The 25,082-nt window shown below is 50.0% G+C and overlaps 1 protein-coding gene across 1 annotated transcript in view; it reads right to left on the bottom strand.

The window, feature by feature from the left end:
• Positions 1 to 1,658: 1,658 nt before the first annotated feature.
• The window catches only part of Syt13 (synaptotagmin 13), a 40,797-nt gene continuing 17,373 nt past the window's right edge, over positions 1,659 to 25,082 (bottom strand). Inside the window, exons 2-6 of the mRNA XM_005064894.4 lie at positions 16,411 to 16,636; positions 13,920 to 14,054; positions 10,920 to 11,221; positions 5,994 to 6,123; positions 1,659 to 4,083 (exon numbers count right to left, since the gene is read on the bottom strand). Coding sequence (XP_005064951.1) covers positions 3,779 to 4,083; positions 5,994 to 6,123; positions 10,920 to 11,221; positions 13,920 to 14,054; positions 16,411 to 16,636 — 1,098 coding nt within the window. The 3' untranslated portion in view covers positions 1,659 to 3,778. The remainder of the gene's footprint in view (positions 4,084 to 5,993; positions 6,124 to 10,919; positions 11,222 to 13,919; positions 14,055 to 16,410; positions 16,637 to 25,082) is intronic.

The following is a 25,082-nucleotide window of genomic DNA, read 5'->3' as shown; positions in this document are numbered from 1 at the left end:
CTAAATCACAGAATTTCAGAATGTTAAACCTGAAAGAAGCCCTGGGGTCATGAAGTCCACATTCATTTTATAGATATGGGCACTGAGGCCCAGAGGCAATTGACTAGTTTGGGGGAGTAATGGTGGCCAGAGACAGTGTCCCACAGGGCTACAGGGTTTCAGCTCTGACTTAGCACTCCAGATAGAGGTAAATTTTCCCTGTCACAGCATGGTTTGCTGTTGAGGGCACTCCAATGGAAAGACCTTGATTCAGTAACCAAGGATCTCCATTTCTCTTTCATATATATCCATAACCAAATGTTAGGTTGGGGCTTAGGTATACTGTCTTCATAGATACCTGTGAATTATGGTGTCTAATATTTGACTCTAAGGAATAAAACCCACTTAACCCATTTTATTACAGAAATACAAATCTGTCCCCATTTCCATGAACATGTAATAATGGGTGTAGAAAGTATAAAATAAGGAGTCACATGTGAAAATGTTACATGATTGTTTTAGAGATTATTTATCCTAGTTAAGAACCTTCCATTTTGAGCAAGTTGTGGTGGTGTACTTCTTTAATCCCAGTACTCAGGGAGCAGAAGCAGGCAAGTATCTGTGATTTCAAGACCAGTCTAGTCCACACAGTTAGTTCAAGGACAGCCAGGACTACATAGAGAACCTGTCTCAAAAATAAGATAAACCCTCCAAAAAAACCCAACCAAATAAATAGATAAAATCCAGGCTTGATCTTTTTTTTTTCTTTTTTCTTTTTTTTTTTTTTGGTTTTACGAGACAGGGTTTCTCTGTATTGTTTTGGAGGCTATCGGTCCAGCCTGGCCTCGAACTCACAGAGATCTGCCTGCCTCTGCCTCCCGAGTGCTGGGATTAAAGGCGTGCGCCACCACCGCCCGGCAGGCTTGATCTTTTGCTTAATCTCAAGACACCGCCTCCAGATGCCAGCACTGAGGTGGTCACCTAGAGGGCATAGGGTGGCAGGATGTCACGGGGCCCTTTGCGCCTTGCTGTCCTCTGCTTCCTTACTCCTCCACTGATGGGGTGGAGTCTTGAAGAGTCACAAGAGCCCACCTGATAGTTCATCCCAGGACAACACACTTTGTCCTAGCAGTTCCACTCATATTTAGACATATCTCCAAGAGAATACACATGTACATGGGAAACATGCGTAGGAACGTCCTCAGTAGCAGTTCCTATAAAATAACTTCTGAGAAGGAGAGAGAGAGAGAGATTTAAGTGTGCATCAATAACATCACTAAAATGGAATGTGGTAGACCCATATAGTGGAATATTATATAGCTATGAAAGAGTAATTAGTTAGAACCACATGTCTGCTTGGAGCTTAAAATTTTAATGTTGAACAAAAATAGTATGGTGCAATTTAAGAATTTAAGTAAAGCTTAGAAACACACAGATACTCTTTAATGCCCAGGGTTTCCATGATCATATACTAAAGCTATAAAGGAATGCTTGTGATAACAGATCAGAATGCAAGATCTTGCTCTTCTCAGCATAGGGCACTAGAAGGGAATTCAACTGTAGTTGTCAAGGTTCATTGAAGTTGGAGGTGGTTCATGTGTACTTAATCCACACTATTTTGTCCCTAAATCTTCTATATCTAAAATATTAAGGAAAAGGAACAAAGAAAACCACTGGGCTGCCAAACCCTTGGAAAATGATTTATTTACCGCTGTGAGATTTGTGTTCCAAAGTGTGACCAGACATGTGACCACAATGTCTCATGCGTCTTTTTGTGCTTTTATTTGGGACTGCATAATGAACACGCAGCATGTAACAACAGGAAACACCAAGGGCAGAAACACTCCACAGGACTAACTTTCTCCTCTGAAGATTCCCAGCTCAGCTCAGTTCAGAGACTGCCACCTTCCCCCAGGCCCCTTTACAACTGAGAGCAGTTCAACCCACCTGCTCTTCTGGCTCCTGTTATCTGTTGTTTCCATTAAGGTGATGTGCTGTTCATTCGCCCCTGGAGTCATCTCAGATCAGAATGGACAGACACATGCAACGTCTTGGTGGGCAAACACTCAACAGGTAAGATACCTAGTTGACATTGGGAGGGGACTCAGGAGCACTGGGGTGAACTCCTAACTGCCCGGCAGCAGCCCAGCCTGAAATGGCCTCTCACTTTATTTTCGCCTCAGCTTGGGTCTCTTGCCAGAAAGTGTTCCCTGGCAAAGACTTAGGTTCCTTCCCACTGATCCCAACTGTTCACGAAGATTCAGCTGATTCAGAGGCAACTTACAAGCATGGCTGGAAACAGGCTACGCCGATGGAAAAGGTGACTGAAGGTTTTTGATTCATCTGTCTGACACCTCTGAGTAATTTACAGAGGAAGTTTTGGAGCACAGCCATGAGAGGAACTAGGAAGTGCCATCAGGTGAGTAGTGACAACTGATGTCTGCTTAATGCCTGGCTGCTTGTCTTCTGAAGCTTTTCTAGCAGGCTCCCATGATATCGGTGCTGTGCTACAGATGGCCACACTGAGGCGCTGTAGAGCAAGGAAGTAACTGACAACTCGAATTCTGCTCACGGGTAGCTTTGCCTGCAGCCACTTACATTTAATTCCTAGTGGGGGCATCTATCAGAAATATCAACTGAGGCAGATATTTCCAAACTTAGCTTCTTGTTATTTTCCAGTTAAAGGGACACGCCCCCCAAACTGGAGGTACATTTCAGGAGGCCATGTTTTCTCTTTGTTATCCCCCTCCTCATTCACTTAGTCAGACAGACGGAACAGGCCAAGCTCAGAGCTGCTTCCTCCTGAAGTACGGGCACGCTGAGAAGGACAGGTCTGTCCCACACAGTCAGTTGAGGGGGTGGGTGACACTGGTGGACATGTCAGCTAGCCCTCAGAATGTGGCAACCACCCCAGAGGATGCCACCAGAACTTGTCAGGGAAAGGGTTCCTTGGGTATGATTTTAAAAAAACCCACCCTGTTTTCTTAAATAAAACAGTCAAAACACACAATGCCTTTCCAGAGTGGGATACGAACAGCAGGAATAGAAAAGGCGGGGGGGGGGGTTAAGTAAGCAGAGAGTTCTCTTCCCCACACTGCCCTGGTGTGGAGCTCCTGGAGGACAAGGTTGGAACATCTGTCTGGTTAGTGTAGAAGAGATCTCATCAGTCGCAGCCCCTCCTGCTCTACTCCAGATGCCGCGCCCTCTCCCCCCACCCCGTGCTTGTTAAGGATAGATGCCCCATGAATTCCGTTCAGAGCATCAATATGGCGTGACCCCAGTGGCCCAAGGACTTGCTGGCCAGCCAGTGGTTCTCAACCTTCTTAATGGTGAGACTCTTTAACACAGTTCCTCATGTTATGGTGACCTCCAAGCATAAAATCATTTTCATTGCTACTTCATAACTAATTTTGCTACTGTTGTGAATCGTAATGTAAAGATTTTTGGAGACAGATGTTTGTCAAGGGGGTCAGGACCCACAGGTTGAGAACTGCTGCTTTAGACTAAAGTGAGCCAAGACAGAGTGTACCTGGCACACATCTTTTTCCATAACACAGATGATCAAGACACAGTCTTCTGAGTGGCCCTGATGTGCCAGTCCCACTCACTACCCTGATGGCTCTGCTCACTTTTTAGTGTTGGAGATATAGAAAGAGAGGAATGAGGCCCCGGCTGCAGCCAACATGTCTGCGTCTGTCTTAGGGTGTAGGCATGTGGACAGGGGCAGGAGTGGACGACTGAAGCTGAGTCTGGAGGATGACTGTGCCCAAGAAGGACAAGGCTGGTGGCCAGCAGCCGACTACAGGTGCAGTTGGTGCCACATGGCAATCTGCCGGCGTGGATTTTTTAGCATCTCCTCCCAGTGGCTGCGCTCAGAGCCCGAGGCATGCAGGCCTAGGCTGCAGTGGCCCAGCTCACAGCTCGGACCCTCCTCTCCCTGGCCCAGCACTTCCAACTCCACGCTGGATGCCCGCAGCAGGTCATCGGGTAGCTCAAACATGATCATCTCATTCCACACAGGGTTGATCTTGTGCTTGGCCCGTTTTGTCTGTTTCTTCTTCAGCTTCTGAGCCTGGTGCTTCAAGGTTACCTTGACGGAGACATCTGGGGAAGGGTACAGAGGAAAGAAAGTCAGGGTGAGGGGTGAGCTGCTAGGGTCTGATGGCGCCTGGAATACACCTCCGCTGGACCATCCATCTGCTCAACAGGTATTAAGTATCTACTAGAGGGCAGGCACTGGCCTAGATTTAGGAAGAGGGGCAAAGCTGTCATATCTGTTGAGTATCTTTATATGTAAGGTTTGGGACCATAAACCTCACAGATTTGGGGTGTTTTTCAGACTTAGAGAGTATTTGCATACACACACACACTCATCTTGGGGATGGGACTCAAGTGTCAGTATAAAATTAATTTAATGATTCTTTTTTTTTCTTGAACCTAGAGCCTTACACATGCTACACAAACATTCTACCACCAAGCAAATCTCCAGCTTTCTTTCTTTCTTTTTTTTTTTTTTTTTTTGATTTGGAAACAGGGATGTACTATGTAATTCTAGCTGGTCTTGAACTTTCTCTACATTCCAGGCAGTCCTGGAACTTGAGGTCTTCCTGCCTTCATAGTAGCTGGGATTCCAGGTCTAACCCCTAGGGTTTCACAAGCATCTTATACACACAGCTTGAAGATTCTTTTATACAACATAAAACCCCCCAAGTGTTTTGGGGTAGAATTCTCCACTAGTGGTCAAGAGCATTCAGATGTTGGTGTTTATTGGATTTTGGATTTTTCAATTAGAGATACATAACCTTCACAAAACATATGAAGTCTGTAACTCAGACCCTGGCATGTCAGAGGGTCTTTGGGGAACCACTTTGGCTGTAAGCCCTTCTAAGCGACTTGACACACCAAGTCAGGGACAAAGCTTAGGTGTCCTCCAATTCAATTTCTAATCAGACCAGAAAAAGTGTTCTCCCCTTTATCTTCTTCATTCTCCAGTCAAGCCCTTGTGCCGGTTGTTAAGATGGTGAATGACCTCCTGGCTGGCCGAGTTCTGGTCACTTGTCTTTTTTTCTAAGTTTTACTTGAGTACCTGGATTTCCTATGGAGAGGATGAAGGCAGGCTCCCTGCCCCCAGATCCCCCAGGAAATTCACAAGTCAGCAGGCAAGCTTCCACAGCTTAGGACATTTTTGCTTTCATTAGTCAAGGCTGCCCAAGCTAATGTGAGAATAATTGTTACTTTGTATTTATTGCTATCGTTATCGCCCCTGGGTGGTTAGTTTGTTATTTCTGCAGAGATATTTCAGACACAAAGTGCTCTTCTGTAACGGTCCTGATGGGAGCTATTTACAAAAAAAAAAAGGCAAGATAGAATTGACTGGAAGGGATGAAGCCAGGCATTCACCTCTGACCTGTGGCTCAGGACTGCAACAATAGCCATTCTAATTTCATTTGCCCAAGACCTGTTAGGAATGCAGGGTGAATCTGTTTTGTAACTTTTTATATGTAATGATGATTTCTGTGTTATTGAGATCTCGCTCCATATGCAGGTATGGCCCAGCTCATCCTTGCTGGAGAGTCTCCTTGATCCCCAAGGCTAGGGACCTGTGCCCAGGTATCAGAAGGTAACCCGAAGCCTGCAGGCTTTTATGAAGAGGCTTATGTGGGCATCCATGCTATAGACTCCTTAGGCACCAGACTTTACCCTCATAGCCACACATCAGCTATTGTCACCCAAACTCGGTAGGTGTGTATGGGGGTCATTTGGCCAAGGCTTGGGACAGAGAAAAGAGTGGGAGCATGTGGGAACAGTGGGAACAGTAGCAGAGATGTGAGAGAACTTAAAGGCATCAGTGTGTCTGCCATAACTGACTAGTGTATCCTGGGCAACATGCTGAGGGTGACTCCACAAATGGACTCCTGTCAGCTCCCTGTTGACCCGTCTCCATTTTATACCAGGTACCACTGCTTTCTGCATGCAGTGGGGCACCCTGCCTGTCTCCCTGCAGCCTCACTTACCCTTGCCCAGAAGTTCCTTCGATTGGTTGGAGTGGAGGTTCTTGGCTTTAATCAGCACCACCAGGAGGCGATTGGCAGCTGGGAGGTAGCTGATTGACAGAAGGACCTCCCCAGTCCCTGCAGATGGCTCCTGAAAACAGGAAGGCAGGGGGATTTCACTGGAGCCTGGCTTCTGACCCATCAGCTGAAGCCGAGACTAGAGTCACACTGCCCGCGTACCCCACAGATATTCCAGGATCCACTCACCTAAGGTTAGTTTATTTACCACTGCACAAGGCAGCAGGGCCCAGAGGAAGGGGACTAGCATGTGTGCCATCAGGAATCTTGGTCTGCCATATGTTATCTTTCTGTGTTTTTCTTTTCTTTTCTTTTCTTTTTTTGAGATAGTGTCTCGCTACATAATCCTGGCTGGCCCAGAACTCACTATGTATACCAAGCTGACCTCAAACTCACAGAAATTCACTTGCCTCTCCCTCTTGAGTGCTGGGATTAGGCATGAGCCACTACACTCTGGCACATGTTATCTCTTTACATCCAATTTATAAACAGAAAATAGCCTCCACTCAGGCTACATTGAGGGCAGAAAACAGGGGGCCCCTCTCCTTTTCCTAGACTCTGGGGTGCCTTGGTAGAACTCTAGGGTCCCAGGAACCCCAGTTTTAGAGCCATGGATGGACACATCATGCTCCTGGAGAAGTAGAGAGTTATTTATTTTCCCCTTTGATTTTACTTATTTTAAACATGTTTTATGTATGTCTCTGTGTGGGTATGGACATGTGTGCCTGCAGGTCATCAGATAGATCCCTTGAAGCTGGGGTTGCAGGTTGCTGTGAGTCACCTAATGTGAGTGATAGAACTTGAATTCTCTTTAGGAGGGGGAGGAGCTCTCAATTGCTGTCCCCAGCTCCAAGTTGCCCATTTCTTTGTTTGAAGAGGTAACTCCAGCTTTGCAGGCCAACATCACCAATGAAGTGGCTGTCTTCATGCTTACAAGGACTGGATTCGCCATCAGGAGCCAGCAACATCAGCACAAGTCTGGGGCAGCAAGGATGGTTGGGCAAGGACCAAGTAGTAGTGGTGTACTCCAGGGAGGTACGGATCCTCTAGGATGCTCCTTTAGGTGCTTGTCCATCCTGTGTGCTGGTATACAATGTCCCCCACCCACCTCCTGTGGGAGTGTGAAATGTTGCCAAGTCCTTTGGGGGAACCCTTCCCTGACTCTGTGACACAGCTTTAGTAACCTGTCCTTTCTTGCTGCAGTGAGGGGATTCAGGGAGCTCCTTCCCCAACCAAATGCAGAGGTCACTGTGGGTGGTCCCAGAGCCCTTTATCTCCTTCAGCCACACTGGCGCGGGACACAGCTATGGTTGGTGAAGCCTGCTGTGTGTTCTGAGCACACCCTCTGCCTCAGAGCATGCCTGTCATCCAGGACAAATGTCTCTACCATGACCCCAATGGCTCATTCTTCCCCGGGGACTCTTTTCAAGTTGTCCTTTGCTCTTGAGGGAGGAGCCAGTTCTCCATCCTAATTGATTCTGGTTTGTTCCTGGAATCTTTTCTCCCTCTTTGAGTTGTTTCTAGTTCTAAGAATTGCAGAACCTGTGGGCCATTGCCTCATGTTGAGAACTGAACCCCACAAATCAGTAGTGATGCCCCTGCCTAGAAGCAAGATAATGGTGCCCACACCTTCGTGCCCACAACTGCCACCCCTGTGTCATCTTGGAGCTCCTGTCAGGATAGGGAGGCAGGCAGCATTCTAGGGGGTTGCTAGACATGCCTCATTCCTGATGTAGTGCAGGAAACGCATTTCCTGCTCTGCTCCATTCATGTCTTTCCTAATTGGACCCTTGAGGCAGCTGGTGGTCAAGCCTGGTCTGTTGAGGTGCCCAGAGGCAGGCCTTGGACTTGAGATTCCAGTAGACTTTAATCAGCGATAGGTGGCTAGTCACGTGACAAACCGATCTGGGAGTCTCAGGGCATCTTGGGATGGCACATGTACAGGTCTGTTAAGCAAGAGCACTGTGCCCATGCAAGTACGTTTCCTGTCCCACTAGACTGTGGGTTCATTGCACACCCCTGGTGCCAGGCACACACTGGACACAAAATAAATGTCTGCCAGAAAAATTTCAGACCTCTCTCTTGATCTTGGCAATGACCCTGAGAAGGACACTGAACTCTCCTCAGCAGGAGAGCCAAGTGGGGCTTGTTACCTCCAGGGTCAGTAGCTATGAGGGCAAATCTGAGCCTCCTGTGAAGTCTGCTCTAAGGGAGCCCAAGTCCCGGGTCACTGCTCTGGCTTCCTAGGTGAACAGTCTCCTAGTGCTCTCATTTTACAATAGAGGCACTGAGGTCTGGGACAGGTGGCAAGCACATAGCCCTGGACAGCGCTCCACAGCTGGCCTGGGCTGTGGTTACAGATGACCAACCCGAGCCCTCTGCTCCTCACAGGGCAGGCCTGCATCTTTGCAGGGCTTCTCACATGTGTATGAGTGAAACCACGACCAGCCTTGCGGATGCTGTCATACAAGGGAACTGCAGTAACACCTGACTGGGTTCAGATGCTCAGAGACCCACGAGTGAAAGAAGTCCCTTTCTTCTCCTTTCTCCTGTCTCTCCCCGCCTCCTTTTCTTTTAGATGCTCAGTGAATCACTCCAAGCTGCCCTCGGAGTGGGGTGCTCTGTTGTCTCTAATGACGCACATGCCACTTTTGGCTGGAACTGGGGCACTGCTGCCACCTCTCTTAACCCATTCGAGCCCGGAAAAGAAACAAAAGAAACATCTGGGTTGCAATAACTGCAGATTCCTTCCCCAGATTCAAACCAGCCCGCACTCTCCATCTGGATGGGGCTTGATGCGTCCCCCGACACTGCCCAGAGGGAAAGAGATGCGCCGGGCTGTCTGTGGAGTGGTGACAGCTGCGGCAAGAGTGATGGCATTAAGATGGATGAGCCTAAGGACAGGACTCCGCTGCAGCTGTGGCACACTGCCCAGGACACAGCAGGGGTTAGGTGAGGTGTTTGCGAATGAGTGATTGCTGTCTTCTGGGGAATGGACAGAAACAGGCAAGACACCCGGGAGTTGTCTCTGTGAGGTGCATTTCAACCCATGCCTGATAGGGGACCCTCCTATGCTTCAGAAAAGGCCGGATAATCAGTTTAATTAGCCCACGTGCCTTCTTTCCCATCAGGGGCCCTGTCTGTGACCCCCACATGGGTCCAGAATCACATACAAATTAGAAAGTAGGGTTTGAGACAGCGTCTCAAAGGGTGGCTGCAGTTTTTCCTCTCAATTTTCTAAGCTGAGAAAATAGAAAACAGGAAAATGGGGCCCAGAAGAAATGATGACCCAAAGAAACGCAAGTAAGGAGTGGGGTGCTCTCTGAGTCCTACAGTCCAGGCTTGCAGAGGAAAGAACCCCTGCCTGTCACCTCCTCTGGCAGGTGCATGGCAGTTGAGAGAAGCACGCAGGATGAGTCAGAAGGACGTGCCATTGAGGCTGAGCTGTCTGCCCTGCTTGGTCTGCCCATGCTGTGTGGATTCCTAATCAGATCAGCCTCAGTTTCCCCTGTGTGCAGACAGGGTGGTCACAATGTTGCCCTCTCCTGTCTGGGTTGGGCAGTGAAGATGAGGAGGAAGATGACTCCCTGAGCTGAGCACTGAGACGGGTGCACAGAAATGGTGTCTCAGATGGGCAGGTTGGCAACTTGTCTATCCAAAAAAGGATTATGGGAAAGGCTTGCAACTTTGTGGGCCTTGCAAGCTGATCCAGACTGGCCCAGCCTGTGTTCCATGGCTACATGCAGCCTCGTGGCCCAACGATTGTTGTGAATGCTGCCCAATGCAAAACCATAAACTCACTTAAAACATTAAGATTATTTTGTGATTTTTTAAAAATAAAACTTGGTTGTAGACTGGGCGTTAATGGCACATGCCTTTAATCCCAGCACTTGGGAGGCAGAGGCAGACGGATCTCTGTGAGTTCGAGACCAGCCTGGTCTATAAGAGCAAGTTTCAGGACAGCCTCCAAAGCCACAGAGAAACCCTGTCTTGAAAAACAACAACAACAACAACAAAACAAAAAACAAACAAACAAAAAACTTGATTGCATGGTTCTTGATAGTGCCCTTGTAAATGACATCATATCCCAATGTCAAAATGTTGGACACATCTCAGTGCTATAGAGCAACTAATTGACAGGTCATTATCAGAAGTTCTCTGGAGGCTCCTCAGTGGCAGGCTCTTGGATGGACACTGAGGACTTACACACAATGCCTGTCCTACCTTGACCCCACACTGTCATGGCCTGTGGGTGAACATGGCTTGCTCCCCAAAGAGCCCAGTGTCTCACAGCCTCCACAGTCGACGCCATCCCAGAACAGTATCTGCGCAGACCACTGACTTTTCTCTGGTCCTCACAGAGCATTTAGAGTCAGTGCCAAAATCCCAGAAGCTTCCGTCAGAGCACACATAGGCTCTTCTTTGCCATCTCAGGCTGTGACACCTGTCTTATACCAGCTGCCAGCAGCCAGCTGTATCCGTTTGCCTTAGGTCTACATGCTCTGAGAGCAGAGGGGACCTGTGTTCCCTTCCTCTGATCACTTCTGCAGGGCAAATCTTGAGAGCAGCATAAGAACCATGACTGGATTTAGGGGAAGTCAACTCTGCCAAATCATGAAAGCTGTTCCCACCCTCTCACCATGATGCTGCTCCTGGTGGCAGGGGTGTCTTTGGACAGTAAGAGGCACCCCTTGGAACAGGTGCCAGGAACCCCAAGTTCTGGGCCACAAATCTGCTCCTGCCTCTGATCAGGAGCCCGAGCTGCCCTTTGCCTGAGCTGAGGACGTCTCTGAGCCTTGTTTCTCGGCCTCAGTGTTCTACTCCCACCCTCCACCAGCCAGCTCTCGCTCTCAGTCTGGAAAGCCCTACCTTTGCTGTGGTCTTCAGGTCACCCCACTGTGCTGCCCCCAGGGGCACAGACGCTCCATCTAGGCCTAGGCGGAGTTCCCCAACCACACTATGGCGGGAGAAGCGGTCACAGGTCCTCAGGGTGAGTGTCAGGGTGGCTGTGGGGAGCTCATCCTCACCCAGAGGCAGGGCTAGGCCCTCCTCCCAAGTGGTGTGCAGCTGCCGCTTCTTGAGAGCTGTCTGTGCCTCCACAAAGCCAGTCTTGATGGTCACACTGCCTTGGATGTAACAGTCACAGCCGCCTTCATGGTCACTGGTGACAGCTGCAGACAAGGACAAAACAAGACAGACCTGGGACTTCCCGGGGATGGGGGGTGAAGGTCCCTAGACAGGGCTACAGAACACAGATGACCTTGGGTGTCTGCAGGACCCTGGGGTGACCAATACATTCCGTCATTGTGCAATTGTCATGTCGGGAAAGCTGTTAAAATAGGTCATCATGGCGGGGGGGGATTCATTGGATAATAGAGACAAGAGGAGGCACTTTCTAGATCCCTTCTGACCTCAAGATTCAGAGATGTCCCCATTGGTGCCAAGTCCCTGAAGAGCTTTTGTTAAGATAGCTACCAGTGCTGTGACTCATTTGTTTCTGCATTTTAAATATTTACCACACAGCAACTTGTGATCTGAATCACCCGGCTGCTGCCTCATGAATGTTGCTTCCGACTCTCAACCTTGATATTTTGAATACGTCACACTGTGGATTGTGTTAGTCAGCTTTCTGACACTATAACAAACACTGCAGAGAGTCAGCCTATAAAGTAAAAAGGTTTACTTGGACACATAGTTTCAGAAACTCTAGCCCATGATAATCAGTGGCTACATTACTTTGTGAGGCGGCATGTCGTGGAGGAATCACATGACCAAGAGAACAATTCATGCCATGACAGGAAAACAAAGGAGGGTGAGAGATAGAGGCAGGGGTGGGGGTGGAGTGGGGGGATGGGGTGAGGGTGGGGGGTGGGGGGGCTGGGGAGCAAGTGTTGGTCACATGAACCCTTGGGGACAGTTAGGAATTCAACCATAGCTCTTTGTGAACCCCTTAGCAGGCATTTGGCTAGTCTGATGGGCTTTGGTCTTTAACCCTCCAGGAAAGAGATCTGGGTCTCCCTCATAGTGTGCCCACTCTGTACCACTGAGCTCCTCCCCTGCTGACAAGTATTTCTGTGGTGTCATGGCATGGCTGTGTCCTACAGGTCCTCCTCCAAGACACTTTGGTGACCGTCCCTTCAGCATGGTCACTGACATTTCACAGAGAGAGATGCCGAATGAGCACCATGTCCACAAATGAGGCCTGAGGACCTAACATCCCAACAGAGCATAGTTTCCTCCTGAGCTTCAAGGGTCTGCTTATCCCTGGCCCAGTCACTGGTTACCAGCGTAACCTGGACCCCTCGTAGAAGAGGCTAGAACTCAGTTTCCTAACCTGTCAAATGTTACTTCCCCGAGGGCCAGATGGACTAGAGTACATGGAAGTGTTTAAAAAGGGGAAATTCTCACTCAAGTTAGGAAGCCAGGGTCTGAGGAAACGCTCAGAGGCAGAGAACTTACTGAGTGTGTCTGAAACTCTGATTTCCATCTCCAGGACCAAGCTCACCACAAGACTGACGTGTGGTACATGATAGCTTTGTCAACTTGGCAGAAAATCTCCAGGCTTGTCCATCAGGGATCTTTTAGACCTGGAAGACCCACCCTCATTGCCAAAGGCACCCCAGGGCTGAGATCCTAGGCTGAATAAAAAACTAAGCCCTAGAGTCCATCACTCTGCTTCCTGGCTGTAGACAGGGTGTGACTGGCTGCCTCAGACTCCAGCTGCCATGACTTCTCCACCGTGGGACACGATGGACAAGTCCCTCGAACTGTTAGCCAAATGAATCCTTCCTCTTTAAATTGCCTTGTCAGGGTATTTTGCCACAACAGGTAGAGAAGTAACGAATGAAGTTTGGATCTTAAAATGTACTGCAAAGGCTGTGGCTGAAGGCTTGGCCCTTGGCTGGTGGTGCTCTAGGGAGCTGGGGACTTGCAGGAAGAAATTCGTCACTGGGCATATTCTTGCCACCCCCTGCTTCCTTGTCACTGTAAGGTGAGAGGCTTTGCTCAGGGTGAGCTCTTTGTCACAGTGTTCTGCCTACTGTGATGCTCTGCCTACCACAGGCCCAAAGGCAACAGTGTCAACCACAGACTGAATGAAAACTCTGGAAGTGCAAACCAAAAGAAACCTTGCCTCCTTCTAAGTTCCCCTCCTCAGGTGTGTTTTGTCACAGAAACAAAAGAAATTAGGAACAGACACACAGCACAGCTGACTCCATCAGGAGCCCTTGTTTTTTGGTTTGTTTTTTTTTTTTTTTGCAAAATTTTAACTTTGTTGGCAGTAAGGTGTACCGTCAGTGCAGCGGTTCCCAGGACTAACTACCCGATTCTTGAGAAAGGTCTCAGAAATGTTTCTGACCCTTGAAAGACTGTCTTTGCCTGGCACAAACCCCTGCTCAATGTCAAAGGCATCCCTGGCAATGGCTGCTAGGTGCTCATCTGTCACTCACTCATCTCCCCACCTCTCGGGCAGCCTGCCAGTCCACATTTCCTAGGATCCCCTGCAACAAAGTGTGGCAAGCAATGAGGTTCCAGCGGTGGGGTATGAGCAGAAGTGGCTGGTGCTCAGTCCATTAGTGCCATTACAGAATGACTGTGCCTTCTCCTCGCTCTTGTCTCGTCAGCTAGAAGCAGCTAGCAGGAGGTCTGGGCGTTTAGGGAACTGCAGGTGGAAGGCATGGCCTTGACTCACCATGCAGAGGAAAGGTGTCTACCAGCCAGAAACTCCTGCTTTCCACGGTTATAGGAGGGAGACAGAAGAATCTGGGGAGCTGTTTGTCAGAGTGCTAACCCTTGCTCTCTCCAGCTCCAGACCCTCCCATCCCACTGGCAGGGCATACACAAGTCCCTGCCAATCACACAAAGCAGTACCTTCCAGGCTAGTCACAAATAACTCGGCCTTCTTCTGGTCATAGTCCAGGCGAAAGTGGAGCTTGGGGGCCTGGTTCCAGCTAGCAGCCTTCTCTGGGTTCCAGGTCTCCATGACACAGACATCCTCCACCACACCTTGGAGATAGAAAGAGTGGCTGTGGCCATCATGTTGGGGTTCTGCTTCCCTGATCATATCATGTCGTCTCTGCCATCTAAGCCGTGGACCTAAGCCCCAAACCATCCCAAAAGTAGGCTATGGGCACTGTACCTCAAGGGATCATTGGGGTCCAGTGGTCAATATGTGGGCTTTGGTGCCATATTTACACTGCCACATAGTAGCTGGGCATCCTTTAGGGGATGCTCTCAGCTCTGTGCTTGGTCTGTAGTGAGCTTCCCATAAGGAAAGCTGTCACAGCCTGTTTGGTGGTTCTGGTGGAGCATGGAATTGTGGGCCAATCTCACAGGAGTAAACAGGTAGAGATAACATCAGAGAACAACCCCAGAGTAGACACCACTGGCAAGGATGGTGGCTTTGACTTTAATTTAGGTGCATTCAACATTTGATGAGTGAACAGATTATCTTTAATCAAGAAGGTTCTGAGGGCTGGAGAGATGGCTCAATGGTTAAGAGCACTGACTGTTCTTCCAGAGGACTCTGGTTCAAGTCCCAGCACCCACATTGCAGCTCACAAGGGTCTGTAACTCCACTTCCATGGGGTCTGACACCTTCACAAAGACATACATGCAGACAGAACACCAATGCATATAAAATATAGATTAATTGATTAATAAAGGAAGGTCTTAAAACTGCCAATAAAACCGTCAGTACTGCTGGCTCCACCCCTCTCTTGATCCAGAGCCTAATGTGTGCTAGAATCTCAGGAGTCAAGCCTAGAAGGAGGACTAAGAAGCCACAGTGGCTGCCGCAGAGAACGCAGCCAGAACCGAACCACTGGTCCTCAGAGTGAATCAGAGCGCAGGGCTCTAGAGGACCGTAATGTCCCCAAGGGCTCATTATTAGATTCCTGCTACAAAAGCCCTCTAGGGAGCAGACTGACCGAGACACACGTGTGCAGGATGCACTTGACTCCCAAAGCCATCCTGAGGACACTGCAGCAGACCGGGTGAGAAGGGACTTAGTTGTACCCAGAGCTCTTAGTGCTCAGGCAGCCTCAGCCTGAAAGCCCAGACCCAAACCGCTCATCTGACGTCTTCTATCCCTGGCTGGGCTTCTCTTCAGGGGTGGCATCTACAAGGTCACTCTGCAGAAGCCTTCCCCAAGTGACCAAGGGCTAGTGCCATGTGAGTAGCAGGAATGGACTCCTCCTCCAGACACAGGGGTGCTGATGACTGTGGTGAGGGGAGCAGTGTGGCTGGGGGAGTCAAACACACTGAGTGCACCATGGGGGCATTGGCTGAAGTGGCCAATGCTGCCAGCTGTCTGTGGATCAGAAGCAGGCCGCTGCCCTATGGGATGGGGAGGAAAAGGAAGAAAGGAGTGGGTGTGTGCTGAAGTCTTTGCAATCAGGCACTGCTTCCCCTGGGGGAGGGTTCCATCCTGGTTCCATCCAAGCATCGAGCAATCAGGGGCTCCTGAGAAAGGCTCTGGTTGTGGGCTTCATCCACAAGAGTACTCAATCCCATCAGTCTTGTCTAACTCTCCACTCTTAAGTCTTCAAGTTTGAATCTACTTAAAATGTGGGCGGGGAGAGCCTGGGTGCTGACAGCCAAGAGGATCGGCCGATTTGCAGTGCAGATTGAAGTGGTTCTTATAAAACCAGGCCAATGTACACTGCTGGCCCCTGCATCAGGCCACCCACCCACAAGAGTCCACACGAATCCAGGTCACTCAAGGCTGCTGCTTCCTGCATTGCCACATGCAGCCAACCTGGACCACAGGGCTGGCCACCTTCTTAGTTGTCTCTCTCACAATCTTCTGTGTTCCTGAGGGCTAAGTCCTGCCTCTCAGCTCCTCCATTATTTCCCTGTCTGCACCATGCTGGCCACCTATGGTGCTGCCTTCTGAGGCCTGATGCTCATAGAGAGGAGAATAGAGCAACAGCAATTGTTTGCTGCTATGTGCTGAGCCCTGCTTCAGGCATTTTATTTTAGTCATTATTTATATACGTTTGACAGTGACAGTCATAGGGATAATATGATCCCACTTCATCAAGGAAGTGGATGTCCCAGAGATACTTAGCAGCATGTCCAATGCCACACAGCAAGTATGTAAAACGGCAGAGAATTAGGCATAACTCAGAAGCTTGTTTCTAACCTTGGCTTTTCAAAATCCATTGCATAATCACACAGTAAGATCTGAAGGAGACTCCTCAGTTCTCACAGGAAGGCTAGATGCCAAACAACGGAGTCCACCTACCGCACCACACCAGGGCCCTGCCTTAGCAGGGCATACACTGTATCAGAAGACACTGGCAAGCCCCTCCCTATCCACCCCTGCCCCGTGCTGCCCCCTAGGGGCAGGGAGCCCTACCATTCTGAGGAAGGATGAACAGCTCCTCTGTGACCTGCCTCTTAAGGCGACTGTCACCCTGGGCCTGGGGACTGGCAGGTGCAGCAGACTCCTCTGTGGTCCCCAGAGTGTAGTCCGCGTAGTTGATGACTTCTGGGGCTGTCACAGCTGGCCGGGGACCATAGATGTCTGGGAACTTGAGAAGAGGTCGGGGCTGGACAGGTTCCGTGGACTTTTTAACGCTGAACTACAAATGTGAATAGAATTGATCAGTCGGTGTGAGCAGAAGTTCGTGGTAGGGACCATCTCAACCTCAAGAAGAAGTGGGGTGGGGCTGGCTTCTTGTAGGAGGCAGGGCGGAAGGTCTGCTCCCATCCTGCCCCAGAGAGCATGGCCTGGGAAGGAGAAACGTCACTTCTAACTACTTTCCAGTACATACTGGAGGGTGTGATGTTCCATCATTCACCCTCCCCATCCCTCCCCATCCCTCCCCACCCCTCCCAATCCCTCCCCATCCCTCCCCAATCCCTCCCCATCCCTCCCAATCCCTCCCCATCCCTCCCAATCCCTCCCCATCCCTCCCAATCCCTCCCCACCCCTTCTTATCCCTCCCCATCCCTCCCCAATCCCTCCCCATCCCTCCCCAATCCCTCCCCACCCCTCCCCAATCCCTCCCCACCCCTCCCACCCCTCCCCACCCCTCCCACCCCTCCCCACCCCTCTCAATCCCTCCCCATCCCTCTCCAACCCCTCCCCATCCCTCCCCACCCCTCCCCAATCTCTCCCCACCCCTCCCCATCCCTCCCCACCCCTCCCCATCCCTCCCCATCCCTCCCCACCCCTCCCACCCCTCCCAATCCCTCCCCATCCCTCCCCACCCCTCCCCATCCCTCCCCATCCCTCCCCATCCCTCCCCACCCCTCCCTATCCCTCCCCATCCCTCCCCACCCCTCCCCATCCCTCCCCATCCATCCCCATCCCTCCCCATCCATCCCCATCCCTCCCCATCCCTCCCCACCCCTCCCTATCCCTCCCCACCCCTCCCCATCCCTCCCAACCCCTCCCTATCCCTCCCCACCCCTCCCCATCCCTCCCCATCCATCCCTGGGTGCCATTATGCTTGTTCCCTGTGCACCCTTCTTTGTGTCTTCCTCCCCCCCCATCTATTCAATCCTCTCCTTGGGATGAGATGTGCCAGCGGTTGGTCCCCACCACACCTACAAAACGCAGACTCCTTTTGGTGACCTAGAAGAGCCTGCCTTACCTGATCCACTGCCCACATCAGTCCGCCTCCCTCCTAAGGCCCAAAAGGCCATCTCTGACCCACCCATCGTCCGTCCATCTAAAGTATACCCACCCCTCCTTACCACCACACCTGGTCTTTGGCTCACAGTACTGGCTTCCCCTGATATGTTTTAGCTGTTGGCGGCCTGACTGTGGTCTGTCCCTTGTCCTAGGGTCAGACCCATGAGAACAGCAACCAAGTCTTGCCTCACTCCTGACTCTAGCATCAGGGCTGGGACACTTTGGACAGGTCATTTTGCCTCTCTTGGCTGTTGCCTTAAATGACACATCTGAGCTATGCTTCAGGTTGTAAAGAGGTAGGTGACACTGTCCTTTGGAGAGACAGTCCAAACAGCAGAAGTAAGGAATGAGCCCAGCTGACTGGTGAGGAACCATCCCTGCAGTAGACTGCAGGTCAAGGGCAACAGCGTGTGATCCACAGGCAACTAGAGAGCCTGGAAGCAGGTTTGACCTTGACCTTGACCTTGAGGGAGGGAGGCGTGTGGAAGGCAGAAGGATCATGTCCTTGACATCTAGTAGTAGGGAGCCACCTCCTCCATCTCACCTAAGTGTGGGTTCCATTTGTTTTACTGTTTCACGGTGGGGAAACTGAGACTCAGACACTCTGAGCCATCAGGAGATACCAGGACACAGGTTCTCAACCATGCCAGTGCTGCCACTCTTTAATTCAGTTCCTCATGTTGTGGTGAACCCAACCATGCAGTTATTTTTGTTTCCACTTAGTAACTTTACTTTTGTTTCTGTTCTGAATTGAAATGTAGGTATCTGTGTTTTACGATAGCCTTAGGCAACCCCTGTGGAAAAGTCATTCAACAGCCTTCTCACAAAGGGCTTGTGACCCAAAGATTGAGAACCATTGCAATGGAGACTTAGCCCAGATTTCATACCGGCTACCTGTTGGTATCAGCTGTCTTGGCCACTGCTAGTGACCAAATGGCAAGCAGCACCCTGGTCCAGCCTCAGATGCCCTACCTTGTTCCTCAGCCCCAAAGAGCTCCCAGAGACTGCCCAGCCATCCTTGACTCGGAGCCACCTTGACTGCCACATACTTGGGACCAGGAGTGAGGCTCTGTGGGTGGTCTGGGGAGCACGTTCATGTTTGATTTGGTTTCATTCCAGTTCAGTTGTTTTATAGAATGGCTGACTTTCCTTCTTAGGTGTGATTCACGGCTGGCTGAGCTTGTGGTTTTGGTGGGGGACTCATCACTGGCTTCAGAAATGAATGAGGTCCTTCATGGAGCCCTTCACAGACCCAGGGTCTGCTTTCCTGCCTACCCTGGAGCATAAAGACAGGCACCATCCTGACTCCCCTCCATCCACGTTTCCACACACACTACCTGGTTGTCTAGGAACATCATCAGTCCTTAGAGTTTAATTGCTCTCTCTGATTCTCCTATCCATGGTATTACCTTGGTGACTGTTCCTGCTCTGAGGTTAGAGGACACCTGCCCTAGGAAAGCCAGCCCAGATGCTATGGTGGGCCTGTTCTCAACCAGACAGAATGCATCCCCAGTAGGCAGATAACACATGGCCCTGTCTTGTGACTGCAAGATGAGTCAGAGTTAGGACAAAGCCAACACCGTGCACTGAGGGTGGACGGACACAGAGCCTGTGTCTCTGATGCTAATACAACTTGGCCACCAAGTCCACTTACTCTGTGGCCACCTCAGCAAGTTCACATTTTGTGTGTTCCTACTCTTGGGGCTGGTTCGAGTTGGCAATTTCTGCCTTGAAACCCAGAGCATGACAAACGGATGCCCAGAACTGCAGATGTCATCAGCCAGGTGTCCACTCGGTCTTGGGGAGGACCCTGTCCCCTGGGAATCACTGTGTACCCAGCCTACAGTTTCCACACTTGGTATTGATGTTTATCCTGAGGGCAAACTGGCCTTTTGCAAGAATGATTAGTGGTCCAAGTTGGGAGAAGAGCTGCTGTGGGTAACTCAGGTCTTCAGGACACAAAAAGCACCAATCAACCACCTTGTTCTACATTTCAGAACCTTGTTTCAGGGTCGTTGAGACAGCTCACTGTGTAAAGCTGTTTGCTGCCAAGTCTGACAGCCTGAGTTCAATCCTCAGTACCTACACGATGGAAGGAAAGGTTTGACTCCCATGGGCTATTTTCCGACCTCCACACATGCACCGTGGCATGCGTACCCCCTACATACACACAAGTAAATAAATAAATGTAAAAAAATGTCATCTTCCCATTGCTTGCCAAATAGCTGAAACCTCAGTGCCCAAGTCAGGAAGGGTGTTCAGAGGGCCTTCAGTTCAGTAGATAGGCATGGATGTCAATCTGTCTGTCTATGTGGAGCCAGGCAGGAGAGACACACATTCAGAACAGACCCCACAGGGGAGCCCCTTGGAGTCTGGAAGTCTTAACTTGAATCCCGGCTCGTTAGCCTCTGACTCCCTGCACCATGGCCAGGTATGCAGGTACCAGGTTCAGACTGGGGGTGGGGGCTGTACCCCAGTGCCTAGAAACATGCCAAGTCACATCTAGCCTGCCTCCTGCCTCAGGGCTAAACTGTCCACTCAAAAACCACCAGGGTATGCAGAGAGCTAAAACTGCATGGGGGAAAGTCAGTGTCAAAAGCCCAAGCCACTCCATTCGAAAGCAGGGAAAGGACTTCTACGGTCATTCCCTAAGGGGAAACACAATGACCAGCTAAACAAGGCATGCTGGACAGTTTCTGCCAACTGGACATGACCTGCATCATCTGGGCAGAGAGAGCCTCAACTGAGAAATTGCCTTCATAAGACTGGTCTGTAGGCAAGTCTGTCAGGAATTTTTCTTGATTAATGATGGATGTGGGAGTGGTCAGACCACTGTGGGTGGTGCCACCCTGGGCAGGTGGTCCTGAGCTATACAAGAAAGCAAGCTGAGCAAGCCATGCGGGAGCCAGTCAGTAATCAGCATCCTCCATGACCTTTGCTTAAGTTCCTGCCTCCAGGTTTCTGCCTGAAGAACAGAGAGAGGGAGAGAGAGAGAGAGAGAGAGAGAGAGAGAGAGAGAGAGAGAGAGAGAGAGAGAGAGAGAGAGAGAGAGAGTGAGTGAGACAGAGAGAGAGAGAGAGAGAGAGAGAGAAGGAAAGAAAACATCAACATACGCATTGAAATACTACTCAGCCTTTAAAGAGAAAGCTTTCTGATGTGCCATTTCTGCACAAACCTGGAGAGCACCACTGTACCTGAAAGACACCAGCTACTAGACAAACCTGAGAGGCTTTGGGTAGTCAGAATACCGTGGGGAGGATGCAGAATGGTGGTAGCTGGGCACAGGGAGAGGAGATGGAGGTTCTCTTGAAAGGGGACAGAGTTCCAGCCTTACAGAAGCAAAGTGGACGGAGATGCTGGGATGGTTGTCTACCATTCTGAGGGTATCTAACACCATAGACCCACATATGCAGATTCCATGCCATGTGTATTTAGCACAGTAAAACAAAGTGAACCTGGTGTGGTGGTCAGACATGATGGTACCCTATGCACCTGTAATCACAACAGCTGGGAGGCAGAGACAGGCAGAGTCTTTTGAGTTTAAGGCTAGCCTGGTCTACATAATAAATTCCAGGCCAGCCAGGGTTATGTAGTGAAGTTCTGTTTCAAAGAACCCAATAAAGCCGGATAATAGTGGCACACACCTTTAATCACAGCACTCAGGAGACAGAGGCAGGGGGATCTCTGTGAGTTCAAAGCCAGCCTGATCTACAGAGTGAGTTCCAGAACATCCAAGGCTACCCAGAGAAACCCTGTCTCAAAAACAAAAAGCAAAAAAACAAAAACTCATAAAACCTCCAAACAACCCAATACATACACACATCCACACACATACAAACACATACATATACATGCATACACACATACATATATAAAATACACATACATATATACACAACACACATACATAATTTGAACCTGGCATAGTTGTTTACACCTATAACTCTGGCACTCAGAAGCTGGAGGCAGGAGAATCACAAGTTGGAGGCCAGCCAAGGTTAAATAGTAAGATTCTTTCACAAATGACATTTAAAAAATTATTTTTGGAAAAAAATGTGAAAAGCCAGTAACTCTTGAGTGTTGGGGAGGATCCTGAGTCCTGGGCGGGAAGCCTGGTGTGAATTTCTGTTTTTCTCCCTCCGTTTTCCCCTACAGTGTCTTTGGAGCTTTGGGGTTGAAGGTGACCCCTGAAGCCCCCGCTGTCACCCTGGATACTAAGAGGAGGCAGTTCTGCAGTATGCCTGCCTTGCCTCCCTGCTCCCCGCCTCAGCCCTGCCTTCCTGGCTTCTGCATCCTAAGGAAGTGCAGTCTGGAAGCCTCGGGCTCTGTCTGTATCAGCTGTTGCCAGCTGGCAGATGGCTTGGGGGCAGGGCGGGAGGACCTGGACCTTCATCTAATGAGCAAATATTGATGGAGCCTCACCTCCAGCCAGGCCTCACCTGAGCATGAGGGTTCCGGGAGGGAAGAGACAGATGCCCTCCCAGGTGAAGTTTATGTTGGGAAAGCAGAAGCAAATCATGGAGCTAGTGGTCTGTGACAGACAGGTGCTCAGCAGCCCTGCTGGTTGTTAATTTGGAGTTTTGCGCTGGGACATCTTTTTTAAGGTAGCATGTCAGTAAAGGACTTAGTAAAAGCCATGAGAACCTGAGTTCAGATCTCCAGCGCCCCAATCACTGCAGGGTGTGATGGCACACATCTGCGACCCTGGCATTCAGGGGGTGGGGACACACAGATTCCCTGGGCTCACTGGCCAGACCGTTTAGCCAAATCAGTGAGCTCTAGACTCAGTGAGATCCTGGCTCGAAAAATAAGAAGCAACACGCCCAAGGTTGGTCTCTGGCCTCTACATTTACTCCTACACAAGTACACACACACACACACACACACACACACACACACACACACGCACGCGCGCGCGTGCACATATGCACACAGATGTGCATACACATAATCACCACCTCCCTAGGGGAAGGCTCCCTCCAACAGGCCAAGCTTGTAGTCAGCATGGCTTCACTCTCCTGGGAACCTAATTTGGTCAGAGAAGACTAAGGACATGCTGGGTAACAAATAGACACCCCACTCGGTTTGGCAGCTAAGCACTGTGAAAGCAAAGTATTCCAGTCGGAGGAGGATCTTGGTTTCTCTTCTTTAAACTCAGGCTTCCAGGCTTTTCCACCCCACGGTTCTGTCTGCCTGTGCCCTGCACTGCCCATGCAACGCCCTGAGCCCTCTCAATCTCTGTGAAGGAAGTTCTGTGAGATCAAGGCTCTTCTACTGATGCTAGTTCCTGGTTCAAAATCATGGTCAGCAGAGAGCAGCGGGGCTCCTTTTCAACCTAGACCAACGCTTACTCCCCTGATGTCTACTGCCTGCCCCACAGTCTGCAGTCAGGGGGACAGGAATGTTGGAGGAGCTTCTGGAAGACATCACCCACACACAGGGATGGACCGCTCAGATTCCCAGGCCCCAGGCTCAGGTGAAGTCTGGGAAACTCACATGTCTAAGAAGCTTCCCAGGGTGCCCCTGCTGTGATTGGTACTTACACCATATGTGAACCTACCGCAGGTTGAGGGAGACCCCAGAGACACAGCTAAAGGTAGATCAGCTTGGCTGCTCAGGGGTGAGTCCACAGGATCCCAGCGAAAGAGGTGTGTGTTTCAAACTACCGAGCAGAACTTCACTTTGAAGGAACAGCTGGTCTTCCAATCCTGTCGCCAAGCAGTGTTTCCATGGCGACCCCACAGTCAGCACAACCTCCTCTTCTGTGTATTCCAAGCCAGTGTCCCAAATCCCCTTCTCTCGGGACTCACCTCTTCCTACTCTATTTTCCCTTGGAGACTATTTTTAAACCTAAAAAGGCTTGTTCTTGGGACTGGGAATGTGGCTCAGCTGGTGGAGGGTTTATCTAACATGCATGAAACCCTGGGTTCAATCAACACTACACGGACCAGTGATGACACACACCTGTGATGCTAACACTTGGGAGGTGGAAGTAGCAGGATCAGGAGTTCAAGATCATCTTTGGCTATACAGTATGTCTGAGAACAGTGTAGGCCAGTGTTTCCCAACCTGTGGATCACTACCTCTTTGGAGTCACATATCAGATATCCTGCATATCCGATATTTACATTATGATTCATAACAATAGCAAACCTCGTTATGAAATAATTCTATGGTGGGGGGGTCACCACATCATGAGGAACTGTATTAAAGGATCAGCATTAGGAAGGTCTAGACTTACTGAGACCTTACCTAGATAGACAGACAGACACACAGACAGATAGTCCAGTTTGTATTGTATCTGGCCCCTAGTGAGTACCTAACACAGCATACTAGAGCAGGATGGGAGTGGGGTAGGTAGCCCTCTGTCAGTGGCTCAAGATGTCTGTCAGTGGCAAGCGTATGACACAACTAGAGAGGGAAAACTGTCTCTGTGCTCAGTCACCCATGTGGCCATTCACTCGGCATTGACCACAAATCTGGGGGGCCAAGGAGCAGTAGTAGCAATATCTTTGAGTCAATGTCCTCATAGGGAAGACAATCTCAGCAGACACCAATCTAGACACCACTAGTCCCCAAAGACAATTTTGGTTAGAAAGAAAAAGTATTAAGACCTTGTCGGGGGGTTACCAAGTGAGGAAGAAAGTAAATTATGTCCATAAGAACTTGAGTGTCAAGAAAGCCTTCTTAAGTTAAAGTATCAATCAATCAATCAATCATCAATCAATCAATCATCAATCAATCAGTCAATCAATCAATCGGTGTGTGCAGCCCTCAGGTATCAGATACAAGTCTAAACACTCAGCCAGAGGGTATTTCTTCATACCTCACTACCTTATAAGGAAAGTGGCATCATTCCGCCTACTTTTCAAAAGGGGAAACTGAGGCACAAAACATTACGTCTGAGGTCGTGTGGTTGATGAAATACGGAGCCAGGATTTGGACCCAGATATGTGACTGTAGAGTCCTAGCCAGCCTGGCCATGTGCTTCTCTGCCGGCAGTGGACTGGCATCTTCCCAAGGCCAGCTGGGGCAAGGGGGATGTCCCACTCTGTGTTCCCAGTCTGTCCATCACTCATTCATCTGGTCATTCATCATTTCTGTGCCAGCAGCCATGGCACCTGCCTGTCTCCGTCCTCACACATGGTCTGCACCTGTGTGATGACAGGGAGGTGGGAAGGGGGTGTCGTCAAGTGAAGCAGCAGGCGGCAGAGGAAGGTCCCGCCTCCCCCCCCCCCCCCCAGGCTAAGTTTGTAGTGAGAATGACCTCACTCTCCTGAGAACTTAATTTGCTCAGGGGGGGACGACAGACGTGCTCTGTAACAGACAGACCCCCCAAATCTCCCCTCATTAAGTGGCAAAGATTGTGAAGTCAGACTATTCTACTC

The sequence above is a fragment of the Mesocricetus auratus genome, unplaced genomic scaffold (genome assembly GCF_017639785.1).
Source record: "Mesocricetus auratus isolate SY011 unplaced genomic scaffold, BCM_Maur_2.0 Super-Scaffold_100004, whole genome shotgun sequence".
Classification (NCBI taxonomy): domain Eukaryota; kingdom Metazoa; phylum Chordata; class Mammalia; order Rodentia; family Cricetidae; genus Mesocricetus; species Mesocricetus auratus.
Note: the sequence above shows the minus strand (reverse complement) of the source record. Positions and strands in the feature narration are given on the sequence as shown.